The sequence below is a fragment of the Heliangelus exortis genome, chromosome 7 (assembly GCF_036169615.1).
Source record: "Heliangelus exortis chromosome 7, bHelExo1.hap1, whole genome shotgun sequence".
Classification (NCBI taxonomy): Eukaryota; Metazoa; Chordata; class Aves; order Apodiformes; family Trochilidae; genus Heliangelus; species Heliangelus exortis.
The window spans coordinates 16,535,867-16,561,960 of NC_092428.1; the positions used below are offsets into that span (position 1 = coordinate 16,535,867).

At 35.2% G+C, this 26,094-nt stretch overlaps 1 protein-coding gene across 4 annotated transcripts in view; it reads left to right on the forward strand.

Annotated features, from left to right (window-relative positions):
- CTNNA3 (catenin alpha 3) overlaps positions 1–26,094 on the forward strand; it is a 395,140-nt gene that overhangs the window by 239,021 nt on the left and 130,025 nt on the right. For all 4 annotated transcript variants that reach the window (XM_071749099.1, XM_071749098.1, XM_071749100.1 and 1 more), the window contains exons 8-9: positions 11,306–11,386; positions 13,966–14,118. In XM_071749099.1, the coding sequence (XP_071605200.1) occupies positions 11,306–11,386; positions 13,966–14,118 (234 nt within the window). The remainder of the gene's footprint in view (positions 1–11,305; positions 11,387–13,965; positions 14,119–26,094) is intronic.

A 26,094-nucleotide genomic window follows, 5' to 3' on the forward strand; every position in this document is an offset into this window, starting at 1 on the left:
GGATGAGGAAATAGCTTCTAAGTGATGATGTGTTTTTAAAATTCTGATTAGTAGTTTGTAAATTCAGAGCTGGCACTGTTGCAAGAAACAATCTCAGATTTGAAGTTATCAAGACCTGGTAATTCCTGACATTCTCTACCCTGGGTTGACTTTTCTGTAGGTTGAATTCCAGTTGCTTGGTTTTCAATTCTTAACTGATTTCCATCATATATAATTTATAGTCTCTTAGTGTACTACTCGTTGGTATTTCAATAATATATGGAAATGAAAGCAAATCATTGTTTGTGCTTCTTAGCATCCTGTTTCTTACATTGTTAGAGTTATCAAAAAAAGGCGCCTGCAGTTTATTTATTGCCTACAAAAGAACTACCAGTTCTTTCAACTTATGCATCAAATTATCTCAGATTTGTTGCCTTGTTCTTATTTAGGCCTAAGTTACAGCTAAAATTTAAGTGTATCTGTCTTTTGAAATTGTATCTCATACTATTGGGTAGGATAATTTTTTAGAGAATAACATTTCTTAAAATCATAGCATTTATTTGTGTTGCACATTTCACAACTTTGTAGCTGCTAGCAAACTGTAATGTTCAAACAGTTAATAATGTTAAATTAAAAGTGCAACATTTTTAGGAAATGCCATAACTCATACATAGGGTGATGAGTAGCTAAAGGTATTTTGTATAAAATGGCATCTTCATCTCTTTGTTTGTATGAGAAATATATTAATGTTAGCAGTGTACTTCATTTATCCTCTTTGATCTCCCCTATGTACATGATTTCTATCACCTCAGTAGTGATGGCTTACTGCAAAGAGAGTGAAAAAGCTAAAAGGCTGTAAGCATAATTTTCTGAGCTTTGGTAGGGTACATATATACTTGTGTATTCTAAACAAAACCTGCACTTCTTAAAGTTTTTGCAAGTACTGAAACCTCCTTGCCTCTCACAGCTTTTTGAAACATGGATAAAAATATCCAGAGGTTTCGAGTACATATTTTTTAGATGCTTGAAAGTGCCCTAGGATTGCCACTGGTAAGTAACGATGAATTCACTGTTACGTTACACATCTCTCAGTTTTTGGGTTTGGACTTAGTCAGCATGGAATATGTAAAATGATCTTGTTTGACTATGTAATTTACAACACAAAGTTACTTTTTCCTTTTTCTTAGAATGGGTTTGGATTGTCTCCTCAGAGCAGCGCACATCAGACATAGCTCCTGTGCTCTGAAGCTCTGTCTGTTGTCCTGGATCACTCATTAGGTACAAGCAGTTGCCCTGAGGAGGTTCAAGGCAATCCCCAAAGCAGGAAAATCTTGCAGTTCCCACCTGCTCTCTAACACAGGCTTAATGTCTTTAGCCAAGGAGAAGAAGTGTGCAGAGATCAGGGCATGCCATTTGTCACCATCTTCTGACTTCAGACAGGCACATGGATCTCTGTGGCTTTCTGTAACTGCCATAGTTTCATAGGATGATGTGTGAGGATCCATGTTTTTTTCTGAACCAGGATTAGCAGAAAAATTCTCTGGAAGCATTTTGGTTCTTCTCTCCCAGGTTCCTGCACTAAACACAGATGAACCAAGCACCACAATTCTGTGATTCTGTGAATTTTAGTTATGCCAGTTTATGTCTGTAGTGGCAGCTACATGTGCCTTTCCACCTGAGCTTTCCTGAGTGTAGCAAAACTGTCCTGTTTATTTAACTTTCTATTGTTATTGATGAGCATTAAAAAAAGTGCATCAGAAATCTTAAAAGAATTAGAAATCATGAGCCTGGGTTTGATAGTCTTAAAACAAGCAAAACCAAGCCCCAGTTCTGCCACCCATTTCAGTTCCAGCTCCCCTTCTCACTCATGCCTTGTGTGTAGGAAACTACTCTTCCATAATTTATAATTTAATTTTTCTTTCGTAGTTATAGAACAAACCTTGCCTGGAATATTTACTTGGACTTTTCTGCTTAGCTTTCCCACTCTTTTTTTACCATTTTGATTTTGTTCTTATTAACATTCTACTCAGATACTCTATAACGTGAGATTTGCTCTTTATGTAATACAGTTTACTACAGCATCCATTTTCTCTTATGCCATCAGCACAATCTGATATTAAACTTTTTCATGTACAATTGCTCTTGTATTTTCTTGGATTCTATTAATGTGGTATGTTCATTTATTTTATTAGTTTTTAATATACAATGCTGTCATGTGATCACAGAGGCATTTTGCCTGCATTGGGTCAAATACTCTAGTTACTCTCTAGGTAAAACTCAGCATATGCATACTTTAATATCCCTGAAAGAGAGGAATTTAAATGTGTACCTTCACTGTGGTAAATTCAAGTAGTTTGATAAGGGAAATCTTCACACATATTTGTATTGAGGCAGTGTGTGCTATGGCATTTTGGAAGCATGTTACACTGATGTGTATTTTGAAATAACAAGTGTATTTTGAATTTATTTATTGCATATAAGAGATGAAGCCAAACTGAAGTTATACTTTCAGCACCAAGTTTTGTAATATGTATTATGTATTTCATCAGCAGTTGATATTTGAAGTGATTCAATTTTATAAAGTAAATGAAATACAGCCTGACATACTGGTTTTTATCTGTATTTATATTTGCATATGTAAGTGTGAATATTGCAATGTGTTTGAACAATACTTCTGTGTGTATCATCAAATGCATAGATATATAATTAATTGCAACAAAACTTGAAGTATCAGGGAGATGGTGGATTCAAGATGCTTCTTCACATCTGTTGTGTTTTATCGACCTACTTTTAGACTGGGGAAACAGACAGCATATCTTTTAAGACCCTGTTATAGATGATTATAACACAACCTGAATACTTCTTGACTATAAATGTGTCTGTCTAAATCTACATGTGCATTACAACTAGTGAAAAATGTCTACAATGATCCCATTTTACCTTTTTCTCTCAATCTTCTTTAAAATTTACATATAATTCAGTAACATATACTTATAGAAAGAAGAGTTAACTCCTTATATTCCAGTCATGTATTTATTTATTCAAAAGAGAAGGAATGAGTATAAAATTGCAAAGAAAAAATATTGTTTGAGCTCTGTGATACTACTGTATTAGTGAAATAACTTTATTATTTTCTGATTTTTTTAGCTTCTTTTCTCATCACCTTTTTTTTTTTTTCCTGCTGTATGGTGGTAGTGTACCACCATATCTCTGGCATTATGCCAATAAAGATATATCAAATAAGCACAGTGTATTAAAGAAGCAGAATGCTTGCCTGCTTGCAAGACAGCTTTTGTTGGCCCCCGTGTTTATGAGTTTTATTGATCTCTTCATAACTCGAGTAAGATAAAAATATGTTATCCCCCACTAAAAATCTAGCCTGGATCCATTAGGTTTTTTGCTTCTGATAAGATAGTTATGTTCAGCAGTGACAGTCCATGAAACTAGGTCATGCCATCAGATATCCAGACATCTTCCTCGGTTCTACTTCAAGTGAGGTAACTGGGGTCATTACAAAATGCTGTCACCACACTGCCAGCTGTTCACTGTCTCTTACAGAGCATTTATATTACCCATGGCTTCATTATATGTGAATCTATGAGCACCACTGAAAGTGTGAACCCCACTGTTAAAATTAAGGGCCAGACCTCTATGGGGCATGTTCCTCTTGGCCTCCAGACCTCAACAGCCTCTGTGACTCTTGCCTTCTGTGGCCACAAGCCACCATGCTTCCTCTATGTCTCCTTCCAGCCATATATTAATAGTTCTCCTTAATTTTTCTGCTAACATCAAGGACTTTTTATTACCTTTTACTTGATGGTCCCTGATGCCTGTCAGTTAAAGCTTACTCTGTATTAATGATGCATCAGCATAGGATTTTAACCTACATGAAGAACTCTTAAACCTTTAAGGAATCTTCCCTCTGCCTCTGGCTTTACCCAACATAATTAATTCTTAGTTACATTTTTACTGATTCTGTTCTATATAGATAATTTTCTTTCCTTTTCTTTTTTTGCTATATTTTTCATGGAGCTGATAACAGCTTTAGGCAAATTTAGGTTAATTTATAGTACAATTATTCTTTTACTAAATAAGGGTATAAATAGTTAAAAAAATTAAACATGAAATTTGGAAACCTTAATTTGAAAAAAATTCTCTACAATATTTAAACTAAAAGTCCTGCTGAAAAAGAACTTTCAACACTTCATTAGAATGTCAAGAATGTTGCGTGGTGAGCTTCAGTTTTTCCACGGGTATATTGGGTTTTTTTCTGTTTAAAAATAAATAGGAAGAAACTTCAGAGAATGTCTGCATAGGACTGCAGAAGAATATGCCCTGAATAGCAGACTTACTTGATCTCATGCAGAATTCTGCAAATCCCTGCCCTGTAGGAGACTGTAATTTTCAGTTGTCTTCCCTGCATGCCATCACATACATCCTCCCTTGCTCCATTTTTTAGCTGCTACATTTAACAAATCGCTTTTTTTCCTCTCTTATAGCACAGAAACCCAGGATACTCAAACTTGTACTGAGGATATAACCCAACAGCTGCAGTAATGCTCCATTTTTTCACTGTCCAAATCAATCTGCTAAATAAATGGCTATGCAATGGCCTCTTTGCTAGCAGTTGTCAGTGTAAAAGGGTCATTCAAGTGCTCTTTTATCAATCTCTTTCATGTTCTTTCCTCTGTAAGTGCTAACAGCAGAAACTATCTGAAGTAGAATAGATTTTCTCTAGTTAACAATAGTGATTTTTAAAAAATAGCATCTAAAGGTTGAAAACTTTTAGTCACAATTTTCTGGGACTAACACTTTGGAGTAATTTCATTGTTTTGCTCTAAGTAATGGCATGGTTTATTCTAGAGTGAATTCACCCAGTGAACAGATTGCATCCATTATTATTTATTATATCTTATGTTGTTACCTGTTATTTTATAGTGTTCTGTATAGAAAATATGTATAAAGGAATGAATACACTCTGGGTTCATTATATGTACACAATGATGAGGAGTGTTTAGCTGATGTATTTGTGAATTTGAGAACTAAATGTTTAAACCACTTAGTCCTTAGTCCTCTCCCCAAAAGCTGGATTTGCACTCGCTGTGCATTCTTAAGTGACCCCCAGCTTCCTAGATTCATGAATTATATCACATTATGGTGTTAAATTAATTGCTCTTGATTAGAAAGTGATTTACTAATAAATTTAATACGTAAGTACATGGAATGATGTTTTGGCAATTTGGGGTTTCAGCCTTTAACCTTTTATTTATAAGTAAAAAAGCCAACAAATGAATCCATAACATTCATGGTAGCTGAAATATTGAAACTTGGCCAGATTAGAAGTCTTTGACAAGAAGCTGGTTTTCTTTGACTGGAGACAAGTTCTTTCATGATTCCACCCATGTTTTTTGTCAAACAGCTTCCTTCAACTCATTCCACAGAAATATTATAGAGTATGAGTTATGTGTTAGTGAAAATAAATGCTGGTTTATTTGGTTTTTTTCCATAGAATAATACAAGTGGAATTACAAGTGGGATATGCATAGCTGAAATATCAGATAGGGAAATCAATCTTCATTACCCAGTGGTACAAGAGGATGCTTGTTTTCAGTTAAAGAAAAGTCATGATATGTCTGTTCTATATGTGATCGTGAATAGGATCATAGAGGTTATAAATAATAAAAATAATAAATAATAAATAATAAATATTTCAATGTAGCAAACTTCATAACAGAAAAAAAAGTTGCCTTCTTAGTTTTACTGTTCTGTCCTTTTTGATGTTACTCTCTGATATAATGGGAATATAAGGAGAAAGTGTGATGTTACTGAATGGAATGGAGTGGCTAGGAGACCTTTTTTTTCAGAAATGTAATTGTAATCACTAGATTTATTTTTTAAAATATATGTTTGTGTGTGTACATATATATTTATAATGCAGATAGATTTGAATGCTGTTACATTCTTTTTGAGTCTATTGGAATCTGTTTATATAGTGCATAAAAATACCACATCTAAAACCACAGTAAGGCTGAATTTTTTTGTCTGGAAAAAGGCAGGATGTGCCTTTGCTTTACTCCAGAAACGGCGCTTTGAAACTTGTACTGACTCGGTCTGTCCCCAGGTATGGAAGAATTCAAGTAATTTAGCACTGGCCATTTTTCCCTGTTTATGATGCCTGTTTAAGACCATAACATTTGATTTAAAGTATAGCTAAGACCTTTAAACAATCTGGATGAGGAGGACTGTCTCAGCAACTGTAGTGTATTTTATTCTGAATGTTCTTCCCCCTCCATCCCGTTCCTCTCTCTCATAACAGCATATAATCTCCAAGCAATTCATATGATAGTTCATCATAGGAAAGTCTTATGCTGCTACTGCAGGATGAGCTTTTCTCCAACTAATTTCCTATTTTCCTGCTGTAAAGCTGCCAGAACACTTTGGTGAATGGTAGATGGATATTCAATTAAAAACTTCTGTACTAGGAACTTAGAAAATTACTTCTTAGTGAAAAGCAGATTCACCTTAAGTGTGCTTCTTGTTGTCAGTTTGATAGTATGGATATTGCTATATTTCTAGTTATATTTGCCTTTCTTTCCTGCATCATCAGTGAATAGCTGTAATGTCTGATTAAAAAAAATGTCTGATTAAAAAGACTTTTAACTTTTTAACTTCCTGCTGATTCCTCCAATAGTTTTCAAGTTGCAATACAAACCAAAACAAAGTACCATTGTGCTTTATCATATGAAGTACCCATGGCTGCTGATTTTGTATTAGAAATAGTAAGTGATCATTATATTTGCTTTTTAACCAAATAAGTAGTAGAAAAGCATAGGGAATTTTTAGGATCACCTGAGAGTTATGATTAAATTTCTATATTAATTATGATTAAATTTCTATAATTGCCAGTGTGAAAAAGACAAGATACAATGAGACATCAGAAGAAACAATAAGAATAGAAAATGGCATAGGTTTTTCCTTTTGTCCTTTGTCCTGCTCACAGTTACTTTCAAGAGTTCTTTGAGATACTCTGGCTCTGGCTACCTGCACCACTTTCACTTTCCTGGCACTGATGTTTTGGAGGGCAGATTAGAACGTGCAATATTATGCATATTCCAGATGCCTAATTACTTCTGAGAATTTATGATTAACTGGGATCAGAAAATTTATGTGTGGTGGTTTTTGTTATTTTTTATTTATTTATTTATTTTTATTAGTGGGTTACTGGGTAACTGTTAAGCTGTTTTATGCTTGTTTATTTTGAATTAAATTTGTTTTGCAGTATTAGTTCCTAGATATAATTAAATGCTAAAAGAGAGTTTTAATGAGAGCCTTTACATTCAAGATTTTCCTGCATATTGATTGAGAAAAGGTAATTTACCCAGTGAGGAGAACCATTGGTACTCCAGTTGATATTGATAGAGTTTGGGGTAATTCATTTCTTATGAGATACTTCATATCTCACAGCACTAGATCTGTAGGGAGCCGTCTGTGATGGCTTGAAGAGGAAAAAAATGACAACCTCGTATTGAAGCAGTTGAGAAGAAAAAAATACCTATAAAGAGGAACAGTTCTGCATGAAAGGTTTCTTATTTGCTCAGTTGCATATGATTTTCCATGCCCTTGTTTTTCGTAGTTTTTTGGGGGGTTCTGGTGTTTTTTTTTCCCCAGCTTTTTTCCACCCCTTTTTAAATATACTTATTTGTTTTTCACAGAAGAAGATTTTCATGAGTCATACATCTTTAAAAAAAGTGCACTAGGCATGGTTTATTAGAGGAGGGATATTGTGTTACTGAGTAAATATAGTGATTTTAAACTTAAAATACTCATAGCTTATTCATTCTTTGTGTTTCTCATATTAACAAAGATGATAAACATACTTCTAAATTAATTTCCTTTTGCAGGCTTTTCATGTACAGTAAAAATATGCTTTGAAATGCTGCATGAAAAAGCCCTGAAGCTTTTGCCTTTTCAAAATAATTTTTATTCTTAAAAAGTCAGAAATGCTAAGTTCTTCCTTTATTGTCTTCTCAGAGGATACCTTGAAAAACATCTAAAATGTTCATTTAAGAGATTTCTCAAGTAGCAGTTAATAAGATGGCACTGCTGAATCCTTAAAGATTCTGCAAAAAGCCCCACTAAAACTGTAGAAAAATGTATAGTATAATTGTTCATGCATCTAGATAGTCCCATTGTTTCTATGGGGTTATTTGCACTCAATAAGTTATTCCTATCCACTTCCAGGATGGGGAATTAAGAAATTTTTTTCAAGTTTGTTTAAAAGCATCAGACAGATTTGAAAAACAGAATTGCTAGCAGCTGGCTTCCTTTTGTGTTCAATTTGGACACAAACTTGTCCATTGAGAACTGTAGCTTTGGAGAAGATCACAGTTTTGGTTTATTTAACTAGAGATATGACCTTCCACAAGGGATCTTTGTCTTTTTATTTGGAAGTTGAACGTAGGAGGAGCAAGTTGAAGATTTGATGGGTAACATGTTGTTTCCATCAATTCTGCATATAAGGAGTAAATATACCTAGGTTCTAGTGTTATACAAATTGCTATAAGGAAGTAAAAGATGTTCTTAACAGCATTTAAATTTCTTTGGCTTTGCCTATTGATTACAAGAATTTTTGTTCCTACTCTGCTGGGAACTGTAGGAGTGGGAGTGAACAATAATGGGGCTGAAGAATTTATCAGTCTAAAATGAGACAAAAAGGCAGTAAGAAGAAAAACTTACTTGAGAGCTCTTAATATTAGACTGAGCTGGGAAGGCAGATACGTTTGGGTACAAAGCCCTGTTAGATGACAGACAGCTGAGGCTTGATTTTCTTGGTTTGGTAATAGCACACTTAAGATGTTCCAAGAAAAGTGGGGTGTCCAGTGGGCCTAATGCCAGAGCAGTTTCTGTTGCTGTGCAGTGCAGACTCGGCAGCATCAGGGGCAGCGCAGGGAGCAAGAGGCAGGGAGGAGGCTCACACCTCAGGCTGCTGGCAAGCAGATTGGTGGAATAAGGCCCACTGGTAGGAGAAGGGTTTAGATCCTCTGGTTCTAGTTCCTTGTTCCTCAGGAAGGAGGGGTCAGAGGCAGGGGGGCTATCCGTATGGAAATAGCTGCTGTGAGTCCTCACTTTGGCAAGAACTTTGAAGAGGTTATTCAGACACTGCTGATTTGGGCCTTCATGCAGTGTTACGTTGTTCCCACCATCGTCCCAGGATGTTTCTGGGACCCTTTTGTTCCTGTGGTGTGGCTGTAGATCTTGAACTGTCACATCCATACCTGAGATGGAAGTCTGCAGAGGAATATGCACTTAATTTAAAGGACTAATTTGGAATTTAAAAGTACTTGGAACCAAAGGGCAATACCTTCCAGAAGCTGGACAGCACAGCACGAGGCCATTAGTGTTTAAGAGTACTGCCACCGTAGACTTTTGTTGTCAGGTGTCCCTCCTGGCTTTAATAGCCTAAACAATTTGGAAAGACTACAATTTTTATAAGAAGAATTCATCCAAATAATAATGTGTTTTTTTGAGTTTTGAATTTCTCCAAGGAAGAATCAGAGCCTGCAGTTATTAGGTTACTCACAATCTGGACCTGTCCACATTCTGTAGTCTGCATTTTACAGAGTATTTAATTCTTGGAGGAAACACAAGGTGAAGAATAACTTCAATTATAGTTAGTTTGCTTTCTAGACATTGACTATTGACAATTATGTTCAGAATTTGCAAATAAAGTATTTTTCTCCTTGTTCACTGTTCAATATTTTTATGACACTTGCTGAATTGGGTTATTTCATATTAGCTGCCTCAAAGATTTAGGTTTGCTTAGAGCCAGTTGTACCATTAGTTGCCACCTTCAAAATTACAGCTTACTAGAGAACTTGAAAAAAATCCCAATATTTTACATTGATTCTGTCTTCTTAGAAAATTAGGCTCTAAATATAAAGCTTTTAAAAGATGTGCCAATGTGGAGCTGCATCTTTGTAATTTGAAACTGCATATGAATAAGCTGAGTTATATCCACAATGCTTTTACTGCTCCTGTTTACCTAGTGCCTTAGATGGGATCAGTTTTGTTGTCAGGGTTGAGAATATCTTGCGAAACATAGTAGAAGAGTCATTATTTATTTCTGTTCCTATGCAAGCATTGGTTTCACAAAGGGTCATATCACAATGAAATAGAAAGTCAATATCTACATTTAGGGGTTCTTTGAGGGTTTCAAGGTGAAGTTCAGACCTCTCTCCAAGACCTTTGGTGACTGTAAGCAATTTCAGAAACAGAAAGCAGTTGGAAAATTTGAGTCACCCTGAATAAATAAGCTTGATTGTTAAAATTAATTGTTTTCCTTTCCCCTGAAGCCTAATGTGTACTGACTTAAGTACTTTGTGTAAGGATACTTCCACTGTTTGTGGCTTTTTGTTTTCCTTTGGACATGGACAGTCCAACACAGTGAGTAATAAGTGATTGCTTTAGAGACACAGAGTTCATAGGGCAGTTTGGTTCTTCTTATGGCTTATCCTCTACCATGAAAGAAAAGATTATTCAAAACAACTAGTAGACAGGGAACTACTGTGCTGACGTATAGAAAAAATGCTGAAGAGTACAAGAAAAGTCTAAGCTACACCTTTCAAATAGCAAATAATGATATAAGCACTTTGTTTGTAGATAGAAACAAAAAATTAAGATTTTTTTAGAAAGTATAAAACTGAATGTTGCAATACCACTCAGATATTTCAAGAGCTCAGTCTTCTATTGATGCTGAGAATGAATGAGCTGTTAAATGAAGAGATTGTCCATTTGCATTGACAATGTTTGCACTGCAACATCTTGGACATTTTGAAACTCACCCATTCCATTTTACAGGAGTAATATCATGCAGTGCATTAAAGCACTGCCAAACTGCAGTGTGGGCATCTCAATTTATCAGCTGGTTGGAGAGAGATAACATGATTTTTCATATGAAGATGGTGATAATGGATTGGCATCAATAATGTTTGTTGTAATAATAATTATTATATTGATGTTGTTCTGTAAGTAATCCTGGGGTATATAAAGAGTACTATAGCAATTCGGAAGATTGAAAGTGTTCCATTTTGTTCTTACATGCTGCTACTAAAGTGTATGTTTTGATTCAGCAGATTTTATGCTTAACATCACATATTGTCATTCTGTGAATATTGTGCTACTGGGTCCTGAAAAGTATTAAATAAAAAAAAATTATCTTCAGCATGTGTGATTTACCAAATGCCCTGATGAACTGAGGATATAAAGAATGTGCTTGCTAAGAGATCACAAGTAACCATCATTGTGTTTTATGTTGTGTTTATTACAGGCAGACAAGAAAGAGAGAAGTAATGCCTTGAATGTTGCAATAGATAGTATGTGCAAGAAGACAAGAGACCTCCGGAGGCAGGTAAGCAACCTGAGGAACTGAAAAGATAGAAAAGGAGACTTGAAGGATGGTTTCTCAAGTTGCTATTTTCAGGTTTATTGAAAATAAAGATTACTTCTACATTTAAAAATCAGTGGGGATAATGACACTATTGCACACAATATATACATACAAATTTTCAAAACGCTGGAAAAAAATCCTAACAAATAATATTGGCTGAATAAATGTATGTGAAGAGACCAAAGCCTGCATGTGTATGTATGCAAGTATGTATTAACTATAGAAACATATCAGTAATGTGCTTTGGACATAAAGGTTTGTTTTATTTTAAATAAGCTTGAATTAGTATTTGTTGTTGAAAAAGATACCTTGAAGTGAACACTGGACCACTCTCTTTAGTTCTTTACAGTTGTGAGGACTCATACAACAAAAAAGGGTCCTTGGAATACTTAGTCCACAGTCCACCCCTTTTACATCCCAGTATCCTAAAACCATGGACCAAACATTATTCTGTCTCTCAGAACTTTTACTAGAAACATGAATATTGTTATTTGGTCTCCACTTACAGATTTTACAGTATTTTTTTTTTTTTTAGTTTTGAATAGAACTGTGTACTACAGCTGATATTACATTGGGCACTCAGTGGATTCAGGGCTATTTTGTGCACAATATATTCTGCTCTCAGTCAATTACTGGGATTGCCTCTGCAAAATTGGGCTTGAAGATGAAACCTTGTGAAGCTCTGCTTTTGAAATCTCTTCAGTGTAGTACACAATAAACAAAACCATCATAGAAATGCTACCCAGTCATCACTGGATTGTGGGTTATGCCATAGGCCTCTGTGAAACAACTTTGTAGACTACAGTAAGTAAACTGAAGGAAGGCTTGTATCTGTCAAGACTTGAAGGCAAAAGTAGCTATCTCAAGAACAGCATATTCTGGAATTTGTAAGAATCTCTGGCTTTTCAAATTAAATTATTGGTATTCATTTTAGGAACTTGGCTGTCATTTTTAATGCACTTTGATATAAAATTAAAACCTTTCCATGCTTCCAATTCTGTAACAGTCAGACTACAGGATTAAAATAAGAACTTGCACCTTAAAAATAAAACAATTTGTCAGACATCATCCTCCCTCTGCTTTCTCTTGTCTGATTGTGTACCTTATATAGCACAATAATTTCCCTAGTGTTGCCTGCTAGCACCACTGGTGCTGTTCTTTGTCTGTTTATGTGTCTCCCTATGTGGTTGCTTAGCTTTCAGCATTTTGCTCCAGAGGTCGTCAGAGTAACAAAGAGACTTACTGAGTACTGGAAAAAATTATTCCTATGATTAGGATGAAGAGAAATAGATACTGTTTGAGATACTACCTTTTCCTTTTGTTGTGTTCCTTTCTTTGTGCTGAGTGGTATTTCTTTTATGCTACACAAGCTGTCTTTTGAAAATCTCAGCTTCACGTATTGCCTCACATAGCTGAAACAGGAACATAATTTCAAACTTGTTTGTATTCAGCAAAGACACAGCTTCTTTTTTTTTTTTTTTTTGTGCTGTTCTGTTTTTTTTTAAGATGTGTTTCACTGTCTAATTGCAGGGTAGAGGATTTCTTAGAACAAAATAATAATGATAATTTATATGTGAAAGGTTAATTAAACCAAGCAAACCAGTAAAAAGCTGCAGCAAAGAATTATGTGGTGAGAGATAAAATTAGGTTTGAAAATTGGATGCCTCATGCATGTGACTAAGGTCATTGCAGTCACTGGTCTTCAAATAATACATTAAGGCTGCAAAAGTCCTACAGTCTGGGCTATGGAAAATAACTTCTTAAGTGAAGTTATGCCCCAGTGATCTAAGTTTACGTGAAACCTAATTATAATATGAATTTGTAGCAGAATGTTACACTTCTGTAATAATTTAAGAACTTAAATAAAAATTAATTTTAAATAGAGAAAATTGAATGTTAAACTCATTTATAGTTCTTCTTAATCTATTAACCCATTATCAGGTGGCATAATTAGTTATCTTTTTGATATCATTATCACGAAGGCCACCATTTTGTTAATCATACTGTATCATTGGGTTTTCCAACAAGGTTGAAAATATTTGGGTAATTTTTCAACTCTGAAAACATGTACTGTAGACTACAATCATAATTACATTTATATTTTCTAAAATGAAACACCCTTCTCCCCTGTCATCCTAATTTCAAGAGAGAATACCCAGGAGACATTAGGCTTTGTTGCAGCATTAGGTATTGAATGAGTTAAGTAGTCTGCTCATTAAAGAATATGACTTTTTGTCTCCCTTTATTTCAAGAGCACTAGTGCATCTTTTAAGTGTTGTATGCATCTGTACTCATGCACACATATTTTAACACATGAACATGCATATTTACATAGTTATTAAAATTATCCCTATAGCTAATTACAGTCTTCTGTGTAATAAGTAACTTGCAGCCACAGTAAGCTTCAGGCTCATAATCCTTCAAGTAATGCAGGAATACAGAGCATATATTTATGTTTCAAAATACTAAGAGACAACAATTACAGTGGGCTTTAATAATAGCCCAGTGGGCAGATACTGATGTAATGCTTTCTTTTGCAGCTCCGCAAGGCCATTATAGATCACATCTCAGACTCCTTCTTAGATACCACTGTTCCACTTCTAGTTCTCATTGAAGCTGCTAAAAATGGAAGAGATAAAGAAATAAAAGAATATGCTGCTATATTTCGAGAACATACCAGCAGGCTTGTGGAGGTATGTTTGGTGGAGTTAGTCTTTTTTTTTTAATCCATGGTATAAGTGACTTACCTCTAAACATTTCTTTTGCTGGCAGATATTATAAAGGAATTAAGCCTAGCATTTTAGGAAAGAGTACATACATTCCCTAGGGTAATAGCAAACATACTCCATTTTTGCATGGAAATTAGGTGGTTGGGAATTCTATTTGGAGAAATTAGTATAAGCCTTTCCAAAAAGTATTCAGTGGGAACTTGTGTTTCAGCGGGAAATGTCTGATTCTAAGGAATATTAGCTCAGAGTATTCAGCATACTACTACCTAAACTACATGAGACACTGTATTGGTGTTAGTTGTTTGCCAGCTTTCTCACTTTGAAAGTTTATAGCCTGTGTAATGATATGCTGAAAAGAAAATGATGACACAGTTTAGAGTAATGAACCCTCTAGCAGGCTTAAAGCACATTGGTGTATATGCTGAATAAATTAACTTTCATAAATTGTATACTCAGTATTCATTTCTAAAGGATGTACTTCTTTATTATGTGTAAATGATACTTCTTAGAAATGATACACTTAGAAATTTGGAAATATAATTGGAGTGAAATCTTTGTTGGACTGACCTGAATTCATTGAACTGGAGTTTGAAACACTGCTGGAATACTGAAAGAATGGGTGTTGCAGGAATATTTTCTCAAGTTCCTCTAAGAAACGCATTGCTAATTTATTGAAGTTTTTAAAAACTTTTAATGCTTTTCTGTGCAGTAATGCAAAAATGAGACAAATAGGTGAATTCACTCTGTGCCTGAAAATTTACTCAGGAAAACTAATTGGCTGAGGATGACTTCATTTATCTTGGGTGATCTACAGATAATGCAAGACAAATTGGTAAACAGCTAAATTAAAAGCAGGGTAATGCATTTATGTTTCTGTTTATGGTTACGTAGTTACAGAATTATACAAGTTATTACTCTCCAATTTACAAGAGTGTCTCATTTTGACCATGCTGCAAAATCAAATTGAAATTAAAATACAAACCCAGAATTCTAGTTTTTCAGATGTTTAATACTGAAGCTAAGCCAGCCTGAAATAGTTTGATTTTCAGAAAGAACCAGTGATCTCTGAAGATCAGATAAATTTACTGAATTTGGAACTGAGTCCAGGTCAGCTGAAATACCCAAATCATTATTCAGTTTAGAAGATGTGATCCTATACATCCATTATTAATGGGGTTTAATGTGTTTCCCAAATGCAAGGAATAGCTGCCCATTAGCATGGGTTTATGATTAAGAGGGGTGATGGCTCCAGATGTATGGTGCTGAAAAACCCTCTAAGGACATGAAGCAGCTGTCTGTGAAGAGAAGACAACTGTCCTTCGTGATGTAGGAAAAAAATACAGCAAAGTTTTCAATTCCAGCATGCTTACCATCCAGGAAGGGGAAAAAAAAAGTGAGGTCTTTTTTCAGCACAGACATTACTAGTCCATTTTGCATTGTCCCTGCATTATCACTGCATTATTGCATTATCAGTGCAAAGTGATAACCAGATTAGAACGACACTTCAGAAACTTGGAGATTAATTCACCTCACTGAACAATTAAATTTGAATCCCTCTGGTTCTACCTAAATATCTGTAATGAACATATTATACTGCATTCTCAAAATCATCAGTGAGCCAAAATTTGAATCAGCACAGTTTTATTACCTACTCTTAATGCATCCTTTGTAAATGTTACTATACACTTTGTTATTGTTACTTCACAAGTTGTAAATGATGCTGTTGTTGCCATATTGATAAAAAAACATCAGTGCTTTAATTTTTCTTTCATGATATTTCTTTGATTCCATAGATTTGCATGAAAAATTTGACAGAAACTTCTCCATCTGTGTAGTCACATCTCCAGTGACATAAAAATCTATTTTAGTATTTTAGTCAGCAAGTCCAACAGTGATAGATACGCTACAATTTTGATGTTACAGGATTAGAATGTAAATCCATTTTTAAGTAAACCAAACTATTGATATTTATGTTATTTTCAGTTTAAACATTTACTTGTCTGCTCATATTAGGACACATACTAACAATACTAAAAATAACTGCCTGCCTCACCAGTATCACACCACTTTTTGTTTTACTTGTTTTATATTTTCTTGGAAGGTGAAAAAGTCAGGTATGTATTCTGAGATTTGATTGTTTTTGTCTTTGCTCAAATCAAAAATTTATTTATGCAGTTTCTCAACCCAAGATAAAGATTTCCCAGAGAAGATATTTTTTCCTTGTATTAAGTGCCTGTCTCTTCTTTGACTTAATGAGTAGTTTAATCTGGGTGTCTTAATTTCTAGAGAGCTGTAGTGAGGTTAGATGAATTATGCCTTGAGAGATGAATGCTGTTTTTTTGAGACATAATGTTGCATTTGCTTGAGTTCCAGCAGTTTTAAATCAGGTGTATCCTATTTTTCAGTGTATTTTTTGCATCTGTTTCTGAAGGATCGAGAATGCTTGATCTGTAGGTTATTGTGCTTTATATAAATACCATAGATTGAGTTGAATGTTACAAAAACAAAGGTTCATTTTCTTACACAGCTTTCTCCAACAGTGAATTTGATATTGATATTAGAAGTGCTAACTGAAATATCAGAAGAGGTTTTCTGCGGTTTATATTTTAAACTGAAAATGAAAACTTCTCAAATAGAAACAGTAGGTCAGGAGAAAGGACATCCTTTCTTTCCATCTGTGAATGTGAAATGTTAATTGAGTTAAGCTAAATTGCCCACTATACTGACTCACTACTCATATTGTAATTTAAGAAACAAACACTATCCTCATGACCCAGAGACCTTTGTAAATCAGCTGGAGGACTTACCTCTTACAAATATCTCTCTTTTGAATTAGCATTTGGCAGTTACAACCTTTCCTTTAAAAACTTATTTAAGACATAACAGTATTCAGAGGTATGCATATAAATTCAGTGAAGTACATCAGTGAAATGGAAACAATAAACACACCACATCTGGGATCATGATGGTTCAAACTGGGATCATGATGGGTAGCAACTACAGGTGAAATCTCATTCCTTGTTTTCTTACATGTCCTCTCTCCTGAGTTTATGAAATACCTTGTGCTATTCTCTATCCTACATCTTGTAGCATCTATTTATAAATGCAGACACTCGAGAGGTTAGCCACACTTACCAGTAGAATTAGGTGGTGCTCTGTGGCCCATACTGGTATTTGAAAAGATGAAGCAGTGGCAAAATATTTGAGATACCTTCATTAATATCTTTGCAGTATTGTAGCTACACAATAATTGACCAAAACAGAATCTCTTAGTTGTAAATGTTAATAGCATCTTCAGCTATGCAGAGGAAATGAAATAGTCCTGGTTACACAGTAAAAAGAAAAAAACCAAAACCAAACATTAAAATGCCCACTATGGCTACTGTATGGAACACTTCCCACATATTAAATGGATGCTCAGAAGCTCACAAATTTTTATGAGCACCAAAATTCACATTAAATGTTCTTCAGATGGAGGTTGTTCTAGGCTACAGTGCCGTATGTTGCTCATATAGTGCAAAAAGTATTTGTAAGTCTGAATATTGATTTTGTGACACTGAAAAACCAGGATATAGTCTACAGTGAAAAACACAAGCAGATCTGGGTTAAGATTCTGTCTGTATTCATTATGTCTTGGTCTGTGACCTTTGGGTAAAAATAAATTTCCAAAGTTATGTTTCTGTTATAACAAGCTTATTATTAATTTGGAATCCATATTATAATGCAGCAGTTTTGATAAAAATATTAAAAAAAATGTAGATTAACTGCTTTGAGATTTCACTCACCTAGATTTTCCTTTGAAATACCTTTTTATTTAAAATGCTGCAATTAACTTGCGAATCTAATTGAAATATTTGATTGTATGGAAACATTTTTGAACAGGTTTGTCCTCTTGGAAATTTCAAAATTGTCTCTGATCTGAATATAAACACTATTTAAAATTTTGACAGAATACTAATAGCAAGTTTTAAGGGTGGTGTTGTACTTTACAGTCTCTCATAAGACATGTCTGGTTTTCGTGAATATACTGTTCTGGCCTTTGGTTCACTTCTACCAAAGACCAAAACAAATTCTGATATTGAGAACAAATATGTAATTGTGAACATATGTAAAAATGACTGGAATGTCACATCTACACAAGGAAAAAAGCAAGTCTTCTGTAATTAGAAATTTCTTGTTTGGGAAAATTGACAAGCTGTTCTGAGCTGATCTATCAAAGAGATGCAGTGCTTTCTGAGAAGAGGAGTGATAGGCTGGGTGAACTTGAGATTAAAAAAGGAATTTGATGGGAGCAGGGAAGAATCCTGTGATTATCTTTTCTTTTGGCATAGATGCAAATCTCCCACTGCAGTGTGTCAAGGTCAACTGTACCAAGCAGAGACTGAGAGATTTAATAGGAGAGGTGGAGGCAATGATGAACTCTCTTTCTGTCTTCCCTCAGTAAGGAATATATCATATTCTCTGTATTTTGATCTAAAAACACTGACTTCAGATCTACTGCTCTGATCATACACTTGAGGGGTTTGCTTATTGCCTAATTCTTGCCCTTTGTTCTTTAGTTTGTATTTGTTTTTAGTTTTGGATGTGTTCCAAATATTGGCTGTTCCAAATGCTGGCTTTACAAATCAGGATTTTTAAGGCTGAATCTGTTTTTAAAAATGGACAGAAACAGGCATCACATCTATTTTAAGTGCTTCAGTGTTGTCAGGTGTTGATACAGAACAGCAAAGGCATGTAGAACATATGTTTGATGGTAAATATAAAGATTTCCAAGGCAGAAAATCCAGCACATCTATTAAAGGTAAATTCTTATTTAAAAATAAATAAATAAATAACATTTAAATTAAGCTAAGATTTAAGGGAGAAAAAAAAATATTGAGCTCTAGAAGTATATATATATAAATAGTTTTGTCACTTTCTAGTGGAACAAAGTACAACATTGCAGAGGAACAGACTATAGAAATACTGACAGAATCTTGATGTTAATTTATTTCATGAAAAAAAAAATCTTAACGCACTGTCTGTTGTTACTGCAGCTACTTCTAAAACTAGCTTTTAAAAAGATGAAACTGATGTGCTGAATGTCTTGGGAGAACTTTTTTTCACAGCTTATAATGTGGGTCCGGGACCTCTTTGCTTAATGTAGGGTTCCTGACCCCTTATCTGGAGTGGTTCCCTCTCTGGATTGCAGAGTACAACAATAGGATAAAGGAGAGTCCTTTCAATCACCTTTACTGGAGAGTTCATAGCTTTTTGCCACTCTAACAAAATCAAACTGTTGTGTGTGGAATCACACCTTTATTATTTTAAAGGTAGGCATAAATAACACTTAGGGTTTTTTTCTATTTCTATTTTTCCATTTTTTTCTATTTTTCCTATTTAACTAGAGATAGACCCAGAAAATGTGTTTGAACTAATGTGAACCAAACTCGTGGCACTGCTCATCTTTCACAGAAATTAAGTTCTTCAAAGGTAGCATTACTTTCATTGATGTTTCAGTAGTACTTAGGAGACTCTAAGAAATATCTGGGTCCCTAGATGTGGAAAACAAATCAGACAGATAAACTGTACAAGAAGATAGAAGGGGAGAATAAGTCTGTTATGTGGATCAGTGGTGGAGCCTGGAACAAAACAGAGATAAGTGGATTTAGCTAACTCAAAATTAGTCACCATTAAATTCAGTTAAGAGTGTCCTTGTAAGAGTTTATTTGAATTAACTTCTTTATTTAGAAAATGATTAATTGGTGGCATTTCTATAAAGAAATTGAGGTTTGTGAAATATATAGATGTAAAAACTATGCTGTTAAAATTGCAATGCCATTTTGGCAAACAATGTGGAAGAACTTACATATGGTATATATGAAATACTTTCAGCATTAAACATACTGCTCAAAATGCTTGCAAAATGCAGCACAGTGGAAATATTAGTAAGTATCTGGTAATCAAAATTTATCCATATTGACAGTAACTTAAAGCATGGTACAAGAAAACACAGGATGACTCACTCTTGAACTAAAGCTTCCTAAATCTGCCTCTTGTGGAAAACAGCTCTGCCAAAAGTCAGTTTCAACAAAGAATTGCAATAAGTTGCTTTTCATTTTCTACACAAGCAGTAAATATTTCACTTCAGATACAATGGGAAAATTCTCACTACTTCAGCCATCGACATGTATATAAAAAATGATAACATATTTTGCCACTTTTCTGGTTTTGTATGTAATTTTTTACACCTTTTTATGTAAAATATTAAATACATTGACCCAAAAAATAGGGTTCTGAAAGCAATTCACCACAGCTTTGAAAGACGCAGGCAATAAAGCCTAAAAAATTATCTCACTTTGTGCTTTTCTGAGTCTTGTCTAAAACAACTACGTGTCAAGCAGCCAGTGACAGCTGTTATTTTAACCTCTGAACATCCAGTCTATAGGGACCACATTCCTTCCCATTACTGTTCTTTATCAGAGCTAAGGATTATGGTAAGAGAACTACTTGAACTCTGAAAAGCAAAAAAAACCCCCACACTTGCCATCCAAAGCAACACTTTCATAGTCTCCTGGCAGATAGCAGCTTACTGTAAAATGGAATTTAGTGACACATTAATGCATTTTCCTTTATGTATTAAAGTACTTCATACACAAACTACTGACAATTGGAGATTCTGAGTTCTTTTTAACACCATGGTAGACAATTGAGTATTCTCAGCACTGCACCCATTTCTCGGTCTTCATCCCAGCTTGGTGGGATAATTAAAATTAAATAAAAATAACATTTTAGTACTTCACTGCTAGTTAGTTTTTTAGTGAGGTAATGAAAAACAAAAGTACTTCCATCAGTGGCAAAACTCCACAGCAACTGCATGTGGAGAGGTCAAGCTGACAGATTACTGTAACATCTTTATTAACTTCCAGTGTAGCAGAATAGAGCAGAATCTTCTGTCATTCTTAGCAGCATAATCAGAAGACAAGAAAGATGAACCCTGTTACTTAGAAGTTTTTTGTTTCATATAGTTCTCAATGCTAAGGAGCTGCATCCCCAGATGTAAGATACAAGGCTTGTCATTCTTTTGCTGGCACTTTTGTTGCTACTTCTTCTTTACCCCATAATATACTTTCATTGTTGTATTCTATATGTGTGTCTAAAAAGCAATTAAGACCTTGAAGAATATATCATTATCCCTATTTTTGCTTAACAGTTTAACTACTACTAGTCATGTACATAACTGTACACAGCAGGTGTCACCAGGATGCAGAATCTCTGTTCTACAGTGTGATTCTGTGGAAAAAGATCTTAAGTGTTCTTTTCTGCTTGCAAGACCATATATCTAAGTATAGAAGAGGAAGCTGTTAGCATATAGAGAAATGCATGCAGAATACTGGTCAGCATTTTGGGACTAAAGTGTAGCTGCCAGTGCAGTAGGAGGACATTGTTTGTAAATAAGATGATGGATATTTATGAATGGGGAGTAGATTTTCATGACATGGCCATGCTAATTGCTAAAATCGATCTATCCTTGACAAATTAACTTTCATATCTTACCACACACATTTGTTATTATTTTGTTTCTCTTATTTAATTAAAATAATGCGCTTTTTTTGAGGAAAAAAAACACCTTAAATTTGCTAATTTCTATGTTTGTGCTATTCATAATTCCCATTGAACACTTCCATTTTTATCTGACCTTTTCACTTTCAAGAGTGACCAGTGTGCAGCTGAACTGCTCAGGGAGGGTTTATTTAACAGCACATCCATGAGATAGGGGAGGCAGAGGTTCCTTTCTTGTAGGTTCTTTATCGCTGCAGTTCAGAATCCACAGACCTTGGCTGATCCACTTGAGCAATACAACTGCTGACTTTGCTAATTTTAGAAATTCTATTATGAGGTAGATCTACAGCAAACAGTACCAATCTAACTAAAAAAAAGAAAAAAAAATAAAATTACAGCAATTCATTTTATTTAGGGACATTTTTTTTTCTGCAGTTTTTAAAAAATCAAGCTTTAATGTCTGAAACAGAAATTTAATGCCAGTAAGTCTGAGTTAGGACTAAATTCCTACTTTCCCATTTCAGCTAGAATTAATTTCTGTCCTTAATGCTCCATGAGTCCTTCAGTAAATTGACCTCCTGCTTCCCAAGATGATGTGACAGCTGTCAATAAACAGCATTGACAGTCTTACTGATTACAGCCTACAAACCTTCTGTTGGCAGGTATTGCTCTGTTTCTTAGCAGATAGCATGCAAAAATGGAAGCCTAAAGATGGTAATGGCATTTGTGGAGGCTGTGTGCAATTATTTCTAAAATGAAAGGCAGCACAGGAAAAATGTACAAATGCTTTAAACGTAAAAATGCTTTAAATTCTAATAGAAGAAGCCTGGCAACAGTAATTGAGAGGTGGCATGCAGATGGAAGGAGGCCTTTAAAGACAGATAACTTACTCTTGATGTATTGGAACTGGTAGAGGAATAGTTAATGGAGATCCAACATAGTCAAAATAGTGAATTAAGAAAATTAATTCCATAAAATCATTTTAAAGTCAACCATGTACTTCTAAGCATATGTAAACTTTGTAAACTTTATTTTGGGAACTAGAAGTTTCAGTACCTTGCAGCAAGTTCTAAATTGATAATGCAAGAATTTTTGCATCTTCATGTAATTAATCAAATAAGGCCCAACTTTCAGGTGATAAATGGTGACATTTTCATTAATCCTCTTAATCACAGCCTTTATTGCATAGGTGTGAAGCAAGGGAACAAAAGACAAACAACCTAAAGATTTATCAGACTTCAATGTTTGAAAGATATATTTCAATAGCTAGAAATGCCAGCCAGCTTTTTTCTGGTATTATTGCAGAAAACAGATTTCTAAGTTCCTCAAAATATTAGAAATTTCAATAATTGTGATTCCATCTTATGTCCTGAGAAGTCTCATACTTTTGACAGTACTGATTGAGAAAGAGCCAGTCACCTTTTAAAGAATAATTGTGAAGGTGCTAAAAAAGGCTCACATCATCAAAATGTTAACATCAGCTTACCAAAACCTGTGCTTTTGTTTTTGACAGCTTGGCTGAGACAAAAGCACATACTGTTGGTTATTTCCCTTTGGTGTAATTTATCCTCTGCAGAAACTGCTTAAGAAGAAACTGAGCAGCAAACATAACTAACATGCAATATGGTAATATAGTTACTTCCAAGGAGAGCACACTGCTCCCATTTTCACATCATTAAATTGAAGTGGGTTTTAATAACCGTTAGCCTAGTATTCAAAATACTGAATTCATACAAATTTCTAAAGCTTACAAAAAATTTCTTCTGAAAAACACAGGCTGGTCTTGCTAGACACCAGGAAACTCCTTGCTAGACTCCGTAGGAGTATTAAAGTATTTAAGCATGTTTTCTCTTAATGAATTGTCTTCAGTCACAACGCTATCATCAACTCTCTTTTACCAAGCCAGTCCAGAAAAGGGACAGATGGACAGTAAGTACTTTTGCAATGGGAAGTTCAGATCACAATTCTGAGTTTTAGCTTAGTAAACATGTACCCTGTCAGCCCTATAATTCTAAACTTCCTTGTACAGAGATTTGCTTTTATTGAAAAGTATTAGTAATCCCTGAGTCTCTTACTCTGTTGTTGTGTGGATGTGTACCCTCCATTAGGATTGTTTCTTATCTGTGAATCACTTTATGGTGGTGAACAGTGAATTCAGTTGTCTGTTTCTCAAGGCCAGTACACTGTAAAGAGGATAGTCTCTGTGGAGTAATTCTGTCAGTTAATTATGTAGGATCACAATCCTACACTTTTAATTCTATCTACATGCTTAGTGGTGAGACCACATGATGCCTCAGACAGCACTGCAATCTGCAGTTTGTAAAACTGGATGATTTTATATGTAAGTTTAGCTTGCAAGGCTTATAAATGGTTTTAGTGTTTTCCTTTGTGCTCAATTTTACCTTTCCTGGATGAGAGATCACATTACAAAAATGAGTCAAGGATTTCTTATAAAATGTTTTATGAACCCTTAAGCTCAATTGACATGAAATACAGGCTTCCACCGACACAGAAAGATTTTATGTTAGTACAACACTTACTCCACATAAACTACAGTAGAAAGGAGACTACCTCCAGCTCCACTGCAACTGGAACGTGCTGTCTGTAGATTGCTGAAGAATGCAGCTCATGACACCATTCACAAAGAAGAGAAGAAAACGTAATAAACCTGAGAACGATTACTTAGATATTAATTTAAGGGATAGTGTCATGGTAAAAATGAATGAGAGGATTAATTATATTTTTTACAGATATTTGAAATATAGCCTATAGTGAATGAAGAAGAACATACTGTAATAGAGTAACAACATAATGTAATGATTAAGTCTATGCTATGTGGTACGGAGATTTTTACCACTACAGCAGTGTGACATTTATTTTACTTTAAGGGCAACTTAGTTATCTTGAATACATGTATGTATGGAATTTGAGTGAGTTACAGATTGCTTGATAGCCACTGCAAATACAATTAGCTTGAGTGTTTCATAATAATCTTTCTAAGTATGTTTACAGTTTTACATTGAAATTTAAAATTTCAATTCATTTCACCATGGGAAGGATTTTGAATAGCAGTAGCATAGTTGCAGACTTCATACGTGCCCTGTATGGTTAGTTAATGTTCAGTGGGAAAAACCCCAAACCCATCAGTAGTAGGAAATCAGGGTGTTTGAGGTGTCTTTTCACTAAGCCACTCTTTCAAGCTCTCCTGGCACAGGCCCTTCTGGCCTCCTTGTCAGTGTGCTGAGGGACGGGTCTGGTATCGTGCCTGGTTCTGCTGCCCAAGCCACCCGCCAGCACCTCCCCATGGCCACGTTCTCAGTTCCTGGCACCGGTCCCTGAGACTGGGTCCTTGTCCCTTGTCAGCGCAGCTGACCCAGGATGGTGGAACCAGATCAGCCCAGTCGAGATGGAGCTGGGCAGCGACTGTGCCCTGCAGGGCAGAGATGGGCGCAAGCTGCTCCCCTCTGGGCAGATCGAGCTCCCTCTCAGCCGCCATTTTGTGTCTGCCCTGTGGGAACGCATGCCCAGCCCCACTCCGTCCCGATCCTTCTGGAAGGTTCCATGGCCACAATGAAGTTGAGGTGATGAGGAGATCTCAATGGTGTCCGGTGAATGAGGGCAGGGGGATTAGGTTGTAGATATCTCTGTAGATGGCAAAACGTGCTTTTTGTTGTCTCGGAGAACTCCACAGAGGCTTTTCTGTGTGAGGAGCTGCCAGGTGCTGAGGAGAAAACTCTGGGGTGACTGGTGAGCGGCCCAGGGCATGCAGGGCAATTCAGGCTGCTAAACATTAATAATATATGTAATATATGTGCCTTTTCTTCCTTATCAGGTTGTCCATGTTAAAGAGTGTTGTTTTGTTTTCACAAACTTAATGGACTTGTTGGTTTAAGACCTAATTTTTTTGCAGCATGAAATATAAAATATTAATCTGTGAAGCAACAATAGACAAGTGAATTATAAAAAAGTACTCCCCTTTTTTCTTTGGTATGTTGCCAAGTTTTAATTTCAGCTCTTCAAATCAGTATGTTTGGCTTTTGGTTTTTTTTTTTTTTTTTTTTTTTATTTTCTGAGATGTAGTGCATTTAAGCAGTGATGAGCTTTTGGGAGCCTTTGTGTGAGCAGCTGCTTACCAGTGGAAGTGAGAGGCACATGGTTCAGAGCAGTATTCTGGTTGGTATTCACACTTAATTCTTATGTGTTATCCTTAGGCTTAAAGCTGTTTGATCGAAAAACGGTAAAGTAATCCTTCTCTGGATATTATTTTTTCAATACCTATTCAGTAGAAGCAGATCAAGAGTAGACTAAAGGTCTATAGTAACTCTGAAAGCATTAAGGTATGTTGTATGTTGTATCCTGTGTAACTCTGAAATGAATGTGGTTTTTGCTTATGGCAGA